The sequence below is a fragment of the Calliphora vicina genome, chromosome 2, assembly GCF_958450345.1.
Source record: "Calliphora vicina chromosome 2, idCalVici1.1, whole genome shotgun sequence".
Lineage (NCBI taxonomy): Eukaryota > Metazoa > Arthropoda > Insecta > Diptera > Calliphoridae > Calliphora > Calliphora vicina.
In genome coordinates, this window is record NC_088781.1 from 65769031 (window position 1) to 65788749 (window position 19719).

The 19719-nt window shown below is 28.7% G+C and overlaps 1 protein-coding gene across 5 annotated transcripts in view; it reads left to right on the forward strand.

Moving 5' to 3' along the window:
* The window catches only part of SLC5A11 (Sodium/solute co-transporter-like 5A11), a 37374-nt gene extending 17907 nt beyond the window's left edge, over nt 1–19467 (forward strand). For 3 of the 5 annotated variants that reach the window (XM_065500579.1, XM_065500577.1, XM_065500580.1), the window contains exons 2-11: nt 7249–7361; nt 9456–9605; nt 9673–9832; nt 12584–12649; nt 12716–12767; nt 14467–14534; nt 14609–14763; nt 14828–15086; nt 15149–15852; nt 16946–19467. In XM_065500579.1, the coding sequence (XP_065356651.1) occupies nt 7249–7361; nt 9456–9605; nt 9673–9832; nt 12584–12649; nt 12716–12767; nt 14467–14534; nt 14609–14763; nt 14828–15086; nt 15149–15852; nt 16946–17093 (1875 nt within the window). In that variant the 3' untranslated portion in view covers nt 17094–19467. Of the gene's footprint in view, nt 1–7248; nt 7362–9455; nt 9606–9672; nt 9833–12583; nt 12650–12715; nt 12768–14466; nt 14535–14608; nt 14764–14827; nt 15087–15148; nt 15857–16945 lie in introns of those variants that run through there. The other 2 variants (XM_065500581.1, XM_065500582.1) reach the window with 2 other exon arrangements.
* The last annotated feature ends 252 nt before the right edge of the window (nt 19468–19719 follow it).

Here is a 19719-nt window from a genome sequence, read left to right on the forward strand (position 1 = left end):
GGAAAACCTTTGTACGTTTTGCAAAAATTTAATTTTGGTCATTCTTCTAGAACGAATTTGCTAATATGCCCAAAACACTCCACCGTTGTTATGAGCAGATCATTTGTTGTTAGGGTAGCCAGAATATGGAATTCTATTCTTCCATATGATGTTCGTAATTTTGATAAAACTATTCAGCAATTTAAGAATACTTTGAAAGTATATATATAAGAAATATAGCTGTTATGATACTAGTACTAATTTATCAAATAACATTAATAAAAGAAAATTAATAAAGTTTCATTATTTGTGCAAAAATAGGGGGGTTAATTTAATTTATAAATTTATATGTATCTTTTTTAACAAAATTTTTAAATTTTAAATTAAGTTAATATTTTTTATAGTAATTTGTTATACTTACTGCCATATGTAAACCTGAATTTAATTGGCCTTATAGGCTTATAATTCATTGAAAATAAATAAATAAATAAATAAATAAATAATTTTAAACGTGTGATCGAATTATTCGAACAAGTTAAAATCTCTTATTCGAATTATTCGTTTTATTCGAACAAGAGAAAAATCGAATAATTCGAATACCCTAGTACATATCTATATTATAACTGACCTATACTAAAAACGTTTTGTTGAGGTATTTCACAGGTGGAAAATGTGATAAAGTACTGAATTTTTAACTATATTTTTATACCACTACCAACAAGATGGAGGGTTTGTAGGTTTGCGTTTGTAGCACATTGAAATATTGATCGTAGACACAATTATATACATACGAGAGTGGATCAAAAAGTCCGTGTCTTTTTTAATGAAACAGAGGTTTTTGGATAAAACGTAGTATATTTATTTTTCAACATAGCCTCCTTTGAGCTCAATGCACTTTGTGCAAAGTTTCTCCAATTTTGTTATCCCTTCCAAAAAATAAAATTTGTCGTGGTCATCAAAATAGGTGTTTTTTGTGAGATGATTGCATCGTTGGAGTCAAATCTCTTTTTTCAGGTTTGGAAATAGTCACTTGGGGCAAAATACGTAGAATAGAGCGGAAGAGGGAGCATTTCGTAGCATAATTCATGTATTTTTGCCATGGAAACTGTACATGTGTGTACCCGATCTTGCAGAAGCAGTGTTGCCCTTTCAGTTAAGAAAGTTGCCCTTTCAGTTAAGAAAGTTCAGTTCAAAAAGTAGCGGACTTATTGACCCACCCTAATATGTATATTCTGGGTCCTTATACAATTCGAAGACTACACACAAAAAAATAATCGAGGCTATATTAACTAAGCTTGCATAGTTAATTTATTTTTATATGAAAACTAAAAACTAAGTTTTATTATCTATGCCAATAGGTAATTCAAACTATATACTTTACCTAAAAACTATGTTAATATAACTATTGGAATTAGTAATTTGATGTTTGGTATCTTCTTCGAAGTTTTTTTGTTTATTTTATTGTCAATTGAAAATAGTTTTAGTGCAAAAGGGTATGTATGAAATTATCTAAAATTTTAGTTATATTAACTAAGAAACTTTGCAAATGCCATTCTACCCTTGCGCTTAGTTAAATTTATACCATATTTTTAGGAAATATAACCTATGGATTTTTTTGTTTGTATCTAAGTATGTCCGTCCGTCTGTTGAGAACACTATAGGACCTAGTGGGATGAAATTGTCCCAAAATATTCTATTGATATTGATCAGAAATGTTCCTGTATTGAAAGTGGGCAAAACAATTTAATGCGATAAGTATTTAATAAAAAGTAAGCTGAAGAAAGGTGACATTAAATACATACATATATTTCAACATCTTAAGATTTCAATGAACTCAATTATGGAATATAAAAAATATCATTTAGGATTGTACAATTATGTGCTGTTTTTCTATAGCGAACGAGTGCTTTGAGTGGAAATTTTACATGTATTTTGTTTTTGTTACAATAACAAAACACATGTTAAATTTCAAAGTACTCGTTCGGTATAGAAAAAACAGCACATTAAATAAAAATACAAATTTTGTTTTTATAAATCACAAAAATTTGTTTATTTTTTCATTATTTTGTATGTCAAAATTTCCAATTCTCAATGAATTTCGCACAGATATGAATCAGCTGGTTTCAGAAATATGGCAATAGAAAAATAAAAGAAAATGTCAAATTGCTGTGGTTTGAAAAGAGGGCCACATATGTATGTATATTTCACACCCTATTGAAAATTCTATTTTTTCCTCACTCTTCAAACCACAACCATTGAAAACTTTTTTGACAACTGTCATTTGTTTCACATCTGTAATAATTTGTGGAATTTCGTTTGAGAATTGTAAAATTCTTTTAATAAAGTCGAAAACAAAAATAACTAATTTTAGCGAAATTTTTGGCATACCACCACGTGATGGGCAATATTGTATAAGTAATGAAAATAATTTTTTTAGGTCATTTGGAATCAAAAACATCAAAAAATAATACCATGGTTTTTCATATTTTAATGCTCTATTCGACTATGCTATGCCAATTTGCATATTTGCAAAAAATGTCAATAGTTATAACCTTAATGTACATACGTATATTAATTTGAACTAGGATCGCCTGGTGGTCAAAATTCGACCACTTTTTAAACTCTTTATGCTAACTTTTAGAGAAAGAATTTTGGAAAAAATATATATTGTGCACATCTAGAGAAAATAACCTTCAAAACCATATATGTTTCATCAATATTGGTGGACAATAACATACTTAAAAGTGTACCACAAAAAAACGTGTGGCCTATTTATATATAAGATTAGTCAAAATGCGTGATTAATGGATTAATCAGGAATATTAGAATTATATATAATTTAAATATGTATTGTGTTTCGTCTGTTGTTATTATATTTGTTTTTATACCCTTTTAAGGGAATTCTGTAAATATTTTGTCAGTTAGCAAGAAAAAATATACACTTTTTGGGTATTCCCACTAAAAATATATACATACTGCAATTACAGTGTATATGTTGTTGATTTTGTGGTGCCACATTAAAACAATTTTATAAATTTTAAATAATTGCCAAAATTATTCACTGCTACTTGTCATAATAAGCGTTTAATAATCTGTGCAATTGAATTGCAATTAATCAATTTATATTCATATATGTATGCATGTATATTAGGGTGGGTCAATTTATACAAAATTCTAAGAAAATTACCAAAAAAAAGTATGGGTCTAAAATTACAACCTAGCTCCCGCCGACAGACAAAGTTTTAAGATGTGTTTTTAAAAATTCCTTTACTGTGTATGTATTTTAAAGTCTCTCAGCAGGATATAGATTTTGATTTTATCGACTCGATAATCTACAAATCATATAATTATCATGTGATTTCTCATACATTTTTTCAAACAAAATCGAGTAAAATTCTCTCGATAATATTAAAATCACGTCGGAAATCATTTCAAATACAGGAATCATCCTGTAATTTTAGTACAAAACAGTGGCAACACTTTGATATAACTTTATACCAACAAGCATTTTGCTTTGATTTCAAATTAAAAATATCAAATTATCAATTTTCTTTCCCAATCTACCTCAAATCGAATTTAAATTTTTTAGTTAAATTTGTTATTATAGTTCGAGAAAGACATGAGAATTACGTTTGAGATCGAAATATATAAATATACATTTTTAAATGAATGAATTTGTGTTTGTTGGGTTATAAATAAAATGCAAACAAAATAATAAACAAAATAAAATGTCAAAAAAATTTTATAAATTTATATTTTAATGGAATTTAATAGCTGAATATAATTTTTTGTATATGTCTAACGTATTCTTGTGTGTAAATTTTCAAATATATATATGTGTAAGTATATGTGTGTATCAAAATAATGTCAAGCAAATCGAGTGAAAAGTTATGTGAACACCTTTTTGCCGTAGAGTGATAATCATGATATTATCATGATAATCATGGTACAATCAGTTACCAGGTACAATTATTAGAGAGAGTTTCCAATGTTCACCCCTAAAACGTCAAACTATGTATTTAATCACTTAACTTTTTTTAATTTGTTACCGCGATATTTTTTAAATTTCTTACGTTTTAACTGAAATTATAAACACTTATTAAAAAAATATAGTTTTTCTTCAATTGTTAGTAAATTTTTGTAATACAAATTTTAATTCAATTATTTTTTTTGGCATTTCCTTTTCGTATTTTTTAATTTTCTTTTGTTTGACTTTATAGGGCATGTATAATTGAGAACATACTTTCTAATAATTGTACCTTGCTAATTCTACAATGATGATAATCAAGTGTATGTGAATGGGCTATTAGACTCATAGTTTCTTGGAGAAATTTTTTCGTAGATCACGTTTTTGCTATACGTCTGTTGATCAAAAAAAAAATTGACCCACCCTACTGTATATCATACAAATCCAGTTTTCTGAAAAGTTTGAAATATTTATGATGTGATATACATATTTTTATTTAGAATTTTTATTTTATAACCATCAGATTGACACTAATTCTGATAAATTATACTTACAAAGTTTGTAAATATAATTCATCAGAATTAATGTTTGTTATACATTTATGAAAAAACACTTGAATTGAAATAAAATAATTTATTAGTATTAAAGTCTGTTATACAGTGATAGACACACGTTTGCACATATATAAAATATTTTTTATAAAATTGATCTAATTTGTATATTACACATTGATACAAATACAGTGAAAATTCCTTATAGTGGACAACTCCCTTTAATGGACAAAAACTCTGAATCGTAACACTAAATAGTAATTTTCATTTGAATGAACCTTCCATAGGTGGACACACCTATGGACATTTTTTGTATATATTTTGGTTGAAAACCTCCATTATTTGGACATCTTCATAAAATCACAAATATCTTTTTGAATGTTTTTGTTCAATTTCGTAAAACTGGCATCGCCGTTGCATATTTTTGTTTTGATTTCAAGACAAGAGATATAGCATTATTTTTATACCCTTTATATCCGTTTGTATGCTTCAAATTTCCGAAGCCCCCAAATAACTTACATACATGATTCATACATCAATATCTCCGGAATTCTTCCGGCTCGGTTGCTATTTAAAATCGAGACAATCGGTAAACAAATGGCTGAGATATAAGGAAAAAACCAGGACAATATCGATTTTTGACCTATATCCGAACCCGAATTTTTTTATTAACCAAGGAGCTCGATCTGTGATTACATATATTTCTGACTAAAAATCGATTTTTTATATAAAAACTCATATCAAAATATGGATATCTTATGATAGATATTTCAAAGACCTTTGCAACGACGTATATAAGACCAAAGTAAGATGGACCTACAATGGGTCAAAATCGGAAAAAATATTTTTTAACCCGAATTTTCTTTTTCGTTAAATATTAAAAAAAATGAAAAAACAAAAAAAAAAAATTTTAATTTAAAAAAACAATTTGAAAATTTTTGGTTCCAAAAAATGAAAAAAAAATGAATTTTGTTTACCTAAAAATTTTTATTTTGAAGTATAATTTGGTGAATGGTATATAAGATTCTGCACAGCCGAATATAGAGCTAAAAGATTTTATTTTTGGATAATGCAGCGTCTCATCCTCGCGAAGTTGGATAACATAAAGATATTTTGGTTACCTCCAAATACAACTTCTATCTGCCAGTTTTTAGGTCAAGGTATTATTCGAAGTTTTAAATTTCATTAACGCAGTTTTATTGATAAAATTATTCTGTTAAATTTCGAAGCAAATTTAGACGGTTTAAAATAAATCGACATTCTTGAATCTATATTTTACGTGGAAGATGCATGGAAAATTGATTTTGAAAAGCTGATTTTGATAAAAATGTTTCAATTCTTCTAACTTTGATGACGAAAATAATATTCCTTTAACAGAACTATAATTTTTAGTGTAGGCCTGTAAATGCAGAAGAATATATTTGCATTGATGAAAATGTATACACATAAGATGACAACATAACCATTGAAAATGAAGAAACAGAAATCGAATCTGAACAAGAAGTTGAAATTGAAAACTGGGTGGATGTACCTAACAAAATAACAAATGCTATTTAATCTCTTGACGGATTTTAAGGCATATATCGTTACCTTAATATAGAAACGACCTAACTCTTTTGTTTTCCAAAATTTAGTTTTTTGCATACTTCGTTAGATAATCCCGTAATACACCATTAATAAAATGTCACAACAATAAATTGGTTGAAGACCTTCATAAAAATCTGTGTTAAAAAAAAATCGCAACTACAGAGTTTTATTACGTTGTTTCCTCCTCCTATAAAGTAAGGAAAATGTTAGTTAGGGCCTTTCTATATTAAGGTAGCGATATGTAACTATGAGGCATTTCATGTCAAGTGAACAAACTTTTGAAATTGATGTCTTCCGATAAGGATTAAATTTGCCCCCTATTTAAAACAATTGGAATGCTGTTTGCAGGATCGTCTATCTTATTGCCGAAAAAGACGCGAATTTAAAATAGAAAACTATTGAAATTTGTTTAGAACGAATGATAATTAGAACTTACGAAATATTTGGGGGATTCAAACGACCAGCTATTAAGTCATATTGTCATAATGTTGTGTTTCAAATAAATTTATAAATTAATAATATAGTGAAATAGATTACAATTTTATTTCATAATTTATAATTATGATGTCAAATCCCGTTGTAAACAATTGTCTTAAAGTCCTTAGAGTTTCTTTAAATTTAAGAGACAAACATTTCTCTATCACTGTACGTTTGAAAGGCATATTTAAAATGCATAACAAATTGTATAATTAGAAAAAGGCATAAATCATTTTGTTTAAATTACCGGTGCGTGATATAGATTTTTAATTTTACATTAACTACATATATATTTAATACAATAAATATGTATGTAAGTAACTGTAGCGTTATTTATGCCTCAACTTATTATCTACAGTGAGCCTCAAAAGTGAGTAAACACCAGCGAATTTTTTGATTTTTTTAAGATCATGAAAATCATTATAGTCCGACTTAAATCTTTTTTTTCACAACCGAATCTATTATTCAACCCAATCTCCAACAAACCGAAACTTTAAAATTTTAATCGATGGATAAATTTTAGAATTTTCATTATCTTAAAAAAATCCACTAATTTTTGGTGTATACTCACTTTTGAGGCTCACTGTATATGTAAATAGAGATTTTAAATTGAAATATAAAACTTTTAAATTATTGCATATTACTTTAATACTTACTATATGTATATATTTTTTTTTAACTTTCCAGATGAAGGAATACCAACAATTTGAAAAGTTCCATTTTCATTGGGCAGATTATTTAGTATTTGTACTTATGATTATTGTATCAACCAGCACTGGCATTTATTATGGATATTTCAGGTAAATACGTATTAGAAAACATTTAGAAAATATTATTTCATTAATAAATACAAACTTTTATTTTCTTATAATAATAAAAAAATAATATAATTAAGTTCTGAAAATAGAAAACAAACTAAAAAGTATTCATTATTATGGTAACTTAGGTTATATTTTTACCAAACTTGTCTGGCCCTTTCAGTGAGTCAGTATTTTGTTAAAAAGGTCTTGTGTTTTTATTATTGCTTCAAACGAACCCTTTGCAATATTTTGCCATTCTCATATAACCTCATCATATAAAACTTCCTTCGTGGTATAATTTGTGTGTCCGTATTTTATAAGCTACAATTGCCAATCGGTTTTCTATGGAGCGTACGGATAAATAACATTGTTTAAAATGGAAATGTATCCGATTCCAGTTGTTTTATATTTTACGATATGAATTGGACCCATGCCTTGCCCAGAAAAACAGCACCACACCATAATATTGCCACCACCAAACTTAACTGTCTTATTTGTGTACTTGGGGTCCATGCGCTTTCGCTTCGGCCGTCACCCATCACTGCCACTTAAATTGTATGTGGATTCATCCGAAAAGAGAACAGTATTCCATTTCTGTTTTGACTAGTTTAAATGTACTACATCAAATTCTATATGAGCAGTATGTATTTTTTTTAGAAATATGAGGTTTATTTGCAACTAAGACCAGCCTCATTTGTCCCGCGGTTCGAGAACTAATTTCCCATTTTGGATTATTGATAACCTCCTGGTCTGTTTAAAAGTTTCCATTGTTTCGGCAATACTAAGACGTATAACCACATTCCATAAATGCATTTTTGTTAAATTTAATCCCATTAATTAATTTTTAGCTGTATTTATTCTTAGAGACTTTTATTATGACATTTATTTGTATGTAAATTACTCTTCTAAGCTTTAGATACATATATAGGGGATTTCATGTCAAGTGAACCAACTTTTGATATCGATGTCTTCCGATCGTGATGAAATTTGCACCAATTAGATAGTAATTCAGACACAATTTTTCAACAAGATCGTTCGAGAACTTCTGACATTTTGGCCAAGCAGGTGTTTTTTCTCATCCATGGAACTTATTACCTATTTTTCTTAGCAAAATGTGTTCCAAATATTTTAGATAGCTGTTTCTAAAATAGCTTTCTAAAATATTTGTTTTCCGAAATTAAACTTTTTTTACTTTTATTTCAAAATGGGCCCTTTTTTCTCATAAGAAAGCTTAGATATTTTCCTTGAAAACCTATTTGATCGCTTAGTGGGATGCGAGTGGGATATCTATCAAAATAAATATTTTGTAACTCAAGATATAAAATGTTTGACTTTTTTTATGCTAAATCTAACTTTTTTTAAAATGGTCCCTTTTTAATTTTTTTTGTGGTCAAAATAAAGCTTAGGTCCATTCCTTTAAGAGGTTTTTGGTCGCTTAGTGGGATACGATAACTCAAGACATACAATTCTTTTTTTTTTGCAAAATCTAACTTTTTTCCAAATGGACCTTTTTTTTATTTTTTTTTTTGCTCTAAAGAAAGCCCCTCTAACTCAGAGAGTTCTCGACCGATCTTGTTGAAAAATTGTGTCTGAATTACTATCCAATACAACTAACATTGGTGCAAATTTGATCCCGATCATGAAATCCCCCATATAAATAATTAGCACAGTTTTCTTTCGTTTTTTAAATTAGAAAATAAAATGAGTTATTTATTGTTACCAGGAATATTTCAATTATATATACCCCACTGTACATTAGGGTAGCCCCAAAAAATGTTTTGGATGTTCCCAAATAAAATAAAATTTAATTCATTCCATAAATAGAAATAAACCAACGTTTTAGAAAGTAAAAACTTAACAATATCCTTTGTGAGAAATGTGAAAAATATAATAAAAACCTTAATAAAGGAACTGTTTATCCTTTGATACAGCCAAGACAAAACTTTTGAAAAATGTAACTCCTCAAAAAACTAAACTTTCATTTTAGTTGGGAACATTTATTTATCCTCCTACTGTACATACTTTTTAAATTCCATTACTATTAATCTTATATCATTAAAATTATTGTTTGTTTGTTTCTTTTTTTTATTTTAGAAAAGAAAAAATTGTGAAAGAATTACAACAAGATGATATCGAGAGTAAAGATAAGACTAAAACCGATTTCGGTTCATCGAAAATGAGTGAATATCTGTTGGGTTCAAGAAAATTAAAAATATTTCCGGTAGCAATGAGTTTGGTTGGTAGGTAAGTGATAAATTACTAATGAAGCTCTCATACAATAAAACTGTGTTTTTTTATAATCCTTTAAAAGCTATGTTTCCGGAGTTACCATTCTGGGAACAGTATCAGAAATCTATAATTTCGGCACTCAATATTGGCTAATTATAGTATCTATATTTCTGATGTCAATCGTTGTTTCCAAAGTGTATTTACCAGTTTTTGCTGCACTGCGTGTTGGATCTTCATATGAGGTAAGAGACGAAACAAATGCATATTTTTATGTTGGCTTAATTTTTAATGAAATGTCTTAAGTTTTTTTTAAAACATATCGATTTATTAATTAATGAATCACTGCATATTTTACCTCTAAATTATTTATATGTTTTGTTAGTACGACTACATAAGAAGTCAAAAGAAAGTTTTTTTCAGATCAAAAACAGTATTTATAAGTTTATGAAGTTACGTAGTCAAATATTTGAATAATGTAGGTGCATTGTTAGATGTTAAAAAGAGATAAAAATCTTTAATGAAAAAAATCAATTGTTAATAACTTTACTAATGAATTCCTAATAGATCCATAAAAAAATCACTTAAACTAAATTTGTTATTGGTAAACACAATAAATATTGTTGTTTAAGTTTGTCAGTATTTCGGTTTAACATATATTCCTTATTTGTTGCGAAATATTAAAAAGATAAGCAATAAATCGTCACAATTGATATGTAGGGTACTTATAACAAAAATCTATGTACATATGTATATACCGTAGTCATAATTGTTAGATTTACTTGGCAAATTATATTTAATTGTATTTGAATAATAATAAAAAAATGAAAACAACAAATAAACACAATATTCAAGTGCGGATACAATCTCTAAATGGACTTTGCCCGACTGATATTGAAGATACTGTGCCTACACTAAAGCCTCCAGCGGCGTCTCGCCATTCTTTATCTCGTACTCGTATTTAATTGAAATGTTTGACACAGAATATTCATACATAAAACTAATTAACTCACATGTTTCTTCATGGACTTTGTTGCTTTTTTTATCCATTGCAAAATGATCAATCAACAAAAACAAATTTATTTGAAATTATTCAGACAATTTCTAATCAACATTTTTTCTATTTATTTTTCTGTTGTTAGATTTCGTAGCGCAACTTTGCATGAACAATTAGAATTGAGACAGTAAATAAGAGAGTAAAATTTTATCAGTTGAAAACATTAACGATTAAAACTGAATTTCGAACAAACTTTCATTATCAGACTCTACTCGTAGATGTATTAATACTTATATTTTTATTGACTAAGTTATCTACTTTTTTTATAATTATTTTTATTGTTTTAATGACAGATAATTATTTTTATGGATTTATTAACACTCTGCAAATTTGGTATGAATTTGGATTTAATTTGTGAGGGGGTTTTTGACTTTTGAAATAAAGTTAGACCATATTGGCATGATGTTTATTTATTTTTGGCAACACGCGCCTTTGTCTTTTGTTACTTTAATTTTATGAAAATTCTATGAAAAATCATAAAGGTTATTATCAGAGCTGTGACGTTCATGCGATAAACATCGAAAATATATTCATGAAAAGCGCACGATAAAATTAACAAGTGTGTTATATTAAGGGTACTCATTTAAACGCTTACGTTTCCCTTTTGTGCAAATTTGAGCGACGGTTTCATGAACCCACCTTTTCAATTTTGTGCAAGTTTATACAGAAAATTTATATTTGATAAAAATGTCAAATAAAAATAAATTCAACAAAAGTCTGCATTTACACACAGCAAGTTTACTTGAAGCAAGTCTCTTCGATTCCCTTTTAAACTTGCTCGACCGTTTACACACAGCAAGTCTGTGTTCAATTTTGTATGTCAAAACCTAATAGACGTCATAATGAAAATGAGAAAACAAAAGAGAATTGAAGAGACTTGCCAGTACAAGCAAGTGTGTACCCCTCTTCTTTCTTCTTGCCTCTCTCTCCTATAAACTCTAGACTTGCGCAAGAAAACTTGCCCTGTGTAAAGCAGACAAAGCTTAAAAAAAAATTTCAAATTGTATAAATTTTAATTTGAAAAATGTTGAATGAAAGTTAAATCTTTGGAACAAATGGTGGTATACATAGTTTGGAAGATTTTGTTTATGTTCTAGCTGTTGGTTAATGATTTCAGACACAATGCCATTTAATCCAATCATTCTGTTCCAAAGTTACACAATTTTCATATGCACAAAATTTGTATGTACATATGTACAGTGACTCACAGCTTAAATGATGCAGTATATTTTATACATTCTCTGATAATGAAATAACGGTGCAATAAAATAACAAATATTTATTAACATCGCCTACTTTCGAGTTAGCATTGTTTTAAATTCTGAAAAATGTTTGCCTATTTCTCGAATTCTAAGTTCTGTATATAGACTATATATTAGGGTGCCATTAATAAACAAAAGTTGGATTTTGGCCCCCAGATTGGTCAACATTGGTAAAAAATCATCCTGAATTTTTTTTAGGTAAATTGGTTGGGGTTAAGACGTGCCACAAGCCCTCTGATGTCTGATGGGGAGAAATGCAATTTTTTCAGTTTTTATAAAAGTTTTGCCATTAAAAAATGACTTGCAATTTAATTTAAAAGAATAGAAATGTGTAGGTTAGAGTGTACCACCCCCTAATATGAAGTATTTCAGCAAAGGCAGTTACGAAAAAAGTTTTTTAATTTTTTTGCCGAATGTAGGACTCGCCTTTTATATAGCCCAAATTTTTCTTTGACTTTTTTGAAAACTGATAAAACTATAGTTATGACGTTGTTTGCTGCAACAACGATATATGTAATTAGTTTCAAATGTATGTATTAATATTATTACTTCACTTGAATTATCGATAAGAATGTGTTAAGTTAAAATTAACTATGAATTATGAGCGCGTAGTTGATTCTTTTCACTTTACTCCTAACTTGAAATTAATGCAATGTTTTCGCTCTTTTTTCTTTCAGTACTTAGAGATGCGCTTCAGTTCAGCAGTGCGAAGTATTGCATCAATAATGTTTGTGATGGATGAGGTAGGTCACACATTTAATAAAAAAATACATTATACATATTTTTAACTTTTTTTGTTTTTTTTTAAGATATTTTTCTTACCAATTATTTTATATGTACCTGCGATAGCATTTAATCAAGGTAAGTTGTTCATTAGATTTGTACTTTAATTATTATAAAAATTATCAATTGTTTACAGTGAACCAATAAATTTTAAGTACACCTAATATTAAGAAAAACAATCACATATTTTTCTCCAGATTTTATTGGCAGCATCCGGTCCAGAAGTATTATATTTTGGATCATTATGATACCCTTCACCTTCGTGAGAAGGGTATATATAAGTTTGTCATTCCGTTTGTAATTTCTACATTTTTCATTTCCGACCCTATAAAGTAATATGTATATTCTGGATCCTCCTGTCTGTCTGTTGAAATCAATTTTCTGAAGACCCCAGATATCTTCGGGATTCAAATCTTCAATAATTCTGTCAGACATGCTTTCGAGAAGTTTGCTATTAAAAATCAGCAAAATCGGTCCACAAATGGCTGAGATATGAGGAATAAACCAGGACAACCTCGATTTTTGACCTATTTTTTACCTATGTATATCTGGATTACTAAGTCATTAATGTAGACAATATGGATATCTAATGATAGATATTTCAAAGACCTGTTAAAACTATTGTTAACTTACAATAAAATAACTCGTACATGGAGCAGTGAGTTAGCAGCTTGACTATCAAACACAAGCAAATAATGTGACTGTTCGATTCGCACACAAGTCAATATTTTTTGTGTTTTTTTTTAGCTACATATTCTTGTTGTGAATTTACTACTTATTTCTTAACTGATTGTAAGTACATTTGTAAGCTTGACCCATGAATTTTTTAAAAACCTCGAACAAAGGTAAGTAGTTTGGCTCCAATATTACTTGCTGGCTTACTAAGTAAGTAAAGTTTTTGCTTGGAAGGGGATTCGGTCATTGTTATCATCTCTATTTAGCATATTTCAGATAGTTTGTGGGTGCACGCTTGGAACCGATTTCTTTTGATCAGTTTTAAAAGACTTACCATTAAGCATTATTCATGCTTTGATAGCTTTTGTGGACGACCATACAAGCTTTTGTGCATGATTTAATAATAGTATGTACTCTGGAGTGGGGGTTTCCTATAATACTTCCAATTTCACGTAATGCATTTTACAACAACTATAACTCAAATGTTCTTTGAGTAGTTGATGTACGTAAATTATTTTGGTGTAATTTTTTATAAATATCTCACTTCACGCGAAAGTAACGAGAACAAAAGAAGTTTTATTATGAAAATAAAGTACTTTTTAAACAGTATTAATTCAAAAAGAACAGATTTGATTAAGAGAAATATGGTAAATTGTATCTTAATTAAGAATATAGTGTACATAAACTTTATTGGTTCGCGGTATGTAGATTCTAAACATGGTTAAATTTTCATTTAACAAAATTCCAAGTTCATAAAAGTGTTTATTCTCTCAATAATACAGTTTTCAAGATATTTGCCTTAACCCTTTGACGACCACGGGGACACCGGTGTCCCAACACAAAAATATTTAATAACTAAATAAAGAAAAAAAGAATTTAATTTTAATTAATTCGTAAACATGTCTCTTATTAATGTGTTTAGATTAAAAGAAGTTCGGTTACAGCATTTATTTTTTATTGTATTTGAAAATTTTTAGTTTTATTGTTCAAAAATTTTTAAAAAATTAGTCTTATGGTCGTGAAAGGGTTAATCTAAAATATTTTAATAGTTGATTTTTTTTTTTGATTTATTAAAACTGATTTTCTTTAAATTTTTATTTAGTAACCGGTATTAACATTCACATTATAAGTAGTACGATGTGTGTAATTTGTGTATTTTATACACTAATTGTAAGTATATTTTAATAAAATAGATTGGGAAAGTTTATTAAATAGAATTCTAATTTAAATTATGTTTATTACAGGGAGGTATAAAAGCTGTTGTTCATACAGATGCTTGGCAAATTTTGGTCATGTTTTTTTCAGTATTGATTGTGGTTATATTGGGTACCATATATGCTCATGGCTTTAGTAACGTCTTTGAAGCCGCATCTGAAGGCGGTCGCTTAATATTTGGCAAGTGAGTTATTTTTAAAATTGATACATATTTTGAAATTGTTAATATTTTTTTATTTTTTTTGCAGTATTAATCCATCACCATATGATCGCCAGACATTGTGGGGTGTTTTGATTGGTGGATTTTTCTATTGGACCTCGTTCAATTCAGTTAATCAAACAATGGTCCAACGTTACATGTCTTTGCCATCACTGAAAAAGGCTCAATGCTCTGTTGTCATTTTTACGGTTGGCATTGTGCTTTTCATATCCGTATGTTGTTTTGCCGGTTTACTTGTGTATAATTTCTATAAAGACTGTGATCCTATATCATCTGGCTTAATAACGGTATAACAATTTAGTTTAATTAAACATGTTTTCTGTTTTTCACTTATCTTTCTTTCTTTCAGCATGATGATCAACTTTTACCCGTTTATGTAATGCAAACTGTGGGAAATCTTCACGGCATACCTGGTCTCTTCATAGCCGGTGTCTTTGGTGCTGCACTCAGTTCGTTATCGGTGGTGTTGAATTCAACATCTTTGGTAGTTTTGGAAGATATTGTTAAAGGTTGCTTTCACATAAAGTTGTCCGAAAAGGCTTCCTCTATAGTGGTAAAGAGTTGTATTATTGTACTTGGAGGTGCAGCTGTATCTCTTGTTTTTGTCTTAGAACAACTAAGCGGTATATTAAGTGTGGCCACTTCGGTAACTGCTATTGCCGCTGGAACAACTTGTGGTATATTTACGTTGGGCATGTTAGTGCCATGGAGTAATAATAAAGGAGCTTTGGCCGGAGCATTGGCTGGTGCTTTAATGTCCGGCTGGATCTCATTTGGCTCACAAATAGCCATTGCCCAAGGCCAGGTGGTGCCCGTAAAACTTCCCGTTTCTGTGTCAGATTGTCATATGGGGGATATGTCTATGTTTAGCAACATCACTTCCAGTCCTGTTGATGAATCGGATGTCTTTCCATTATATCGCTTGTCATTCCATTGGATTAATCCTATTGGTGTAATTTCGACCGTTCTGGTGGGCACAATAGTCTCATTCTTAACGGGTCCAACAATAGTTAAGAAATTGGATGCGGATCTCATATCGCCGGTTATTCACAGGTAAGTTTTTTTAATTGATAAATCATATAAATAATGTAGATGATATGAAATTAAATATTTTAGCATTCTAATCATTCACAGAATACATGTGCACAAAAACTGCACTAGTTTCACACAAAAATTCTAAAGCGCAAGCATATAGCCATTAAACATTCTAGGTTTGCGTTGCGACCAATCGCCTCAAATCACATTGTTGGAACTATTCCTATTTCGAATGATTTGTTAGAAACAAACAGCCCTTTTTAATACCGGTTCTATATAATTTACTTTCCACTGGCTTTCATGTTAAAGCAGTTGATGAACTTTTATTGTTTTTTTTATTATATTTCAGAACTCGTTTTAGAAAACATATAACAAGTACGAAAGTGTATACCCTCCACCGATCACAAACAATTTTGTAGCATGATTTATGTGCATTTAAAACTTAATTGAGTTAAATTTTATCTCGATATTAATACTTGTGAAATATTTGTGTATGCTAAAGGGATTTTCAGAATTGGACCTTATGGGTGCTATGACTAATTATGGACCGATCCTCATAAAATTAGGTGACATGCATTTTTTATATATGAAAATTATTTGGAGCGAAATTTTTGTAGATATCTATATAAATTAAACATATATGACCGATAAAGTCCTATATTGGGAGGACATTTGTATAGGGGCTAGTTGAAATAATGCACGGATTTGAACCAATTTTAATTGGCTACGTTCTTGGACCAAATAAAACGCATGTATAAAATGTTGTCGAAATATCTTTAAAATTTCGAACAGTACTTTGCGCTCAAGGTTTACATGGACAACCAGCCAAATGGACGAACATCGTTTAATAGACTCCGAAATCAGTTTAAGTTACAAACATCAGCACAAATGCAAAAAATGTTAAATTGCAGTTCTCTTTCACATAAATTTTAATTTTTCAGAAAAGAAATTTTGCAACGGTTCAATGAATATGTTTAAGAACTAACGTGTGAACAATTTTAAGGATGTTATTCAATAATACCTATATGCTCTCTTAAAAATGATCTGTTATAACTAAATTAATAAATAAAAAACTTAAAAAATATTTAAAATGTTCTATTTATATCCACAGATTTTTACCAAGAGAATGTTTCCCACCATCCAGTACGGATGGCGATATAACAAGAGAAAATACAGCTCAAACATTAACACATCTTTTGAACGATGCCGGCAAGAGAACCGATTTGGACGGAAGTACAGACAATAGTGAAAAATATTAAATTTAAAAAAAAAATTACACAATATTTGAATAAAAACTGTCTTGCCAAATTTAGTTAGTACGTGTACGGATAAAATATATTTTTAAATTGTGTGAATATAATCAACATGTTAATAATATTGGTCGGTCCTAAATTGTAATTTAGAATTTAGTTTTAGGAAGTCATTTATAATTAATCTATTTCTAAATAATAATAATAATTCGTATTTATATACATACATATTTACATACATACATATATACAAATTTACTTTTTAAACATTTTAAGTGCAATTGTACAGGTACAATCAAAATATAATTAGTAATTAAATCTTAATTAGTTCATATGTAAGTTAATGCTTTTATTTTAATACAAACCTAAAATAGAACAAACATCTTTGTATTTTTTAGTTATTTGTTTAATAATTTAAGTAAAATATTAGTTTTTTATTGTGTTAAATATTATTTAAGTCTGTTTATAAGTGAAAACTAGGTACATGATTTTATTAACTTGAAGCAATTTAAATATTTTGGTAGATTATGGAATATACTTCAAATACATTAAAATAAAGCAGGCAGGCTTAATGATATTCGATAAAAATTTTATTAAATAAGCACTAGCGTATAAGCTTGAATTAAATCTAGTGTAACTATTATTTCTTTTTTTTTGTTTGCTTTTCTGAGAACGTTCATATTTTCAATATTCTGCCTCGTCTATATTGTTAAAACAATATCCAAAACAAAAATAATAAATGCAAATCGTTTCTTTTTCGAAATCAATTTCCATCACATACTCGATAATAAAGCTGGGCTTCTGCATACACCGTAATCGGCGCCGATAACGAAAACTGAAACTGAAAAACGTTGGTGTTCGTCACCGTCTCGTTTCTGAATTGTTTTCGTTTCAGTTGAGTGCGTTGTGGCATAAAACATAAACGAAATTATTTTTTTAATTTTGGATGTCGCACATTAAATAGAATTTCATTATTTTTGAAAAAATCTATTATTTTTGACAAAATCTATTATTTTTTCCTTTTCCAATGAAGAAAATTTATGTGCTGTTTCTATAGCGAGTGAGGCTTTAAGTGGACGTTTTACATGTATTTTGTTTTTGTTGCAATAACAAAACACATGTTAAATTTCCACTCAAAGTACTCGTTCGCTATAGAAAAACAGCACATTAATTTTTTTATTCATTTTGATTTTCTGTAAATTTGAAATAAAAAAATAATTAAAATAATTTCGTTCCTACAGCACCGAAAATCGTAATATCAATTTAACAATATGACTCATTATCGACAACAACACTAAAACTAAGGCTTACTACCAGTTTCTGTATCCCAAGCGACTTATTTGAGGGAAAACTTAACACGGTATTGTAACAAAAGCCAAATACATATACATACATGTAAAATATGCACTCAAAGTATATGCTGGGAATCTAGAAACTGTCAGTTAACGTCCGTAATTTCAATACAAGATTATCAAATCAACTTCAAAATTCTAATAAAATTCAGTTTTATCCCTTTATTACCCATTTAGTTGGGTAATAAAGGGAGTTAGTTGCGTTAATAATAATCATTGTCTAGTGAAAAATAAATAATATGGACCTCATTTTTTTAATATACATGTGCTCAATTAAATTAAATGGTTTTTCTATAACAACAAGTGAGAGTGATATATTCGGCTGTTTCGAATCTTATATACCCACCATCAATATAATACTAACACCGATTTTTGTCTATTTTGATCATTTTCAATACCAAACACTTCTCATCAACTGAGAATATTTGAGGAAAATTTCACCCCCCCTTAGTCATTCCCTGTAGCCCTTATCGTGGCTTTAAGAGACAGACATTCAGACGGACGGACATATCTAGCTCGTATACTTTTGTCGACCTAAGCTTAATATTTCGATGTGTTACAAACGGATTGACAAAATTAATCTTTTGTTGGTGGGTATAATAATTATGTATACAATTACTACGAGTGCAATATGAAAATTTATAGATAGTTTTGATATTGTTTTAACGATAACCAGAGATTGAGAAATTGGGGGTTAATCTGCTATTAATCTGGTTAATCTGATAGTATAACTATTAGTTAACACATAACCAGACTTCTTGGTAATGGGGGCAAAAAATGTAATATTTTTGGGTTTTAGCCATTTCTAGCCATTTTTAATTCAAAATCTAGCCATTTTCTGAGCAAATTATAGAAGAGTTGGCAACCTTTCTCTGGACTCCAGTAAAAAATGTTAACTGTTCAAAATACAGAGTGAAATTTTGAAAAATTATTTGTATTAGATTGCAAATAAACAATAATAGCTTAAAATTCTAATTTCATTATTCAAAAAATAGCACACGCTCGCTATTACTAAATTTGAAATTAAATAATTACAAAAGACAACCTAATATAATTTGCTGTGGAGTGGAGTACCCCATCATTGTAAATGTAGGTTAATTGTTATGTTTTTTGATGGATTACGTATCGACATTTATTGTGGATTAAACAATTGCTTGTATTTGTAAATTCATTGATCTTGTACTTATTAACACAATTTTATTTATTATATTTAAGTTAGTTTAGTAAAATTGTAATTAATACTTCCTTTTAAGAACATAAAAGCATACACCTAAATAAATAAA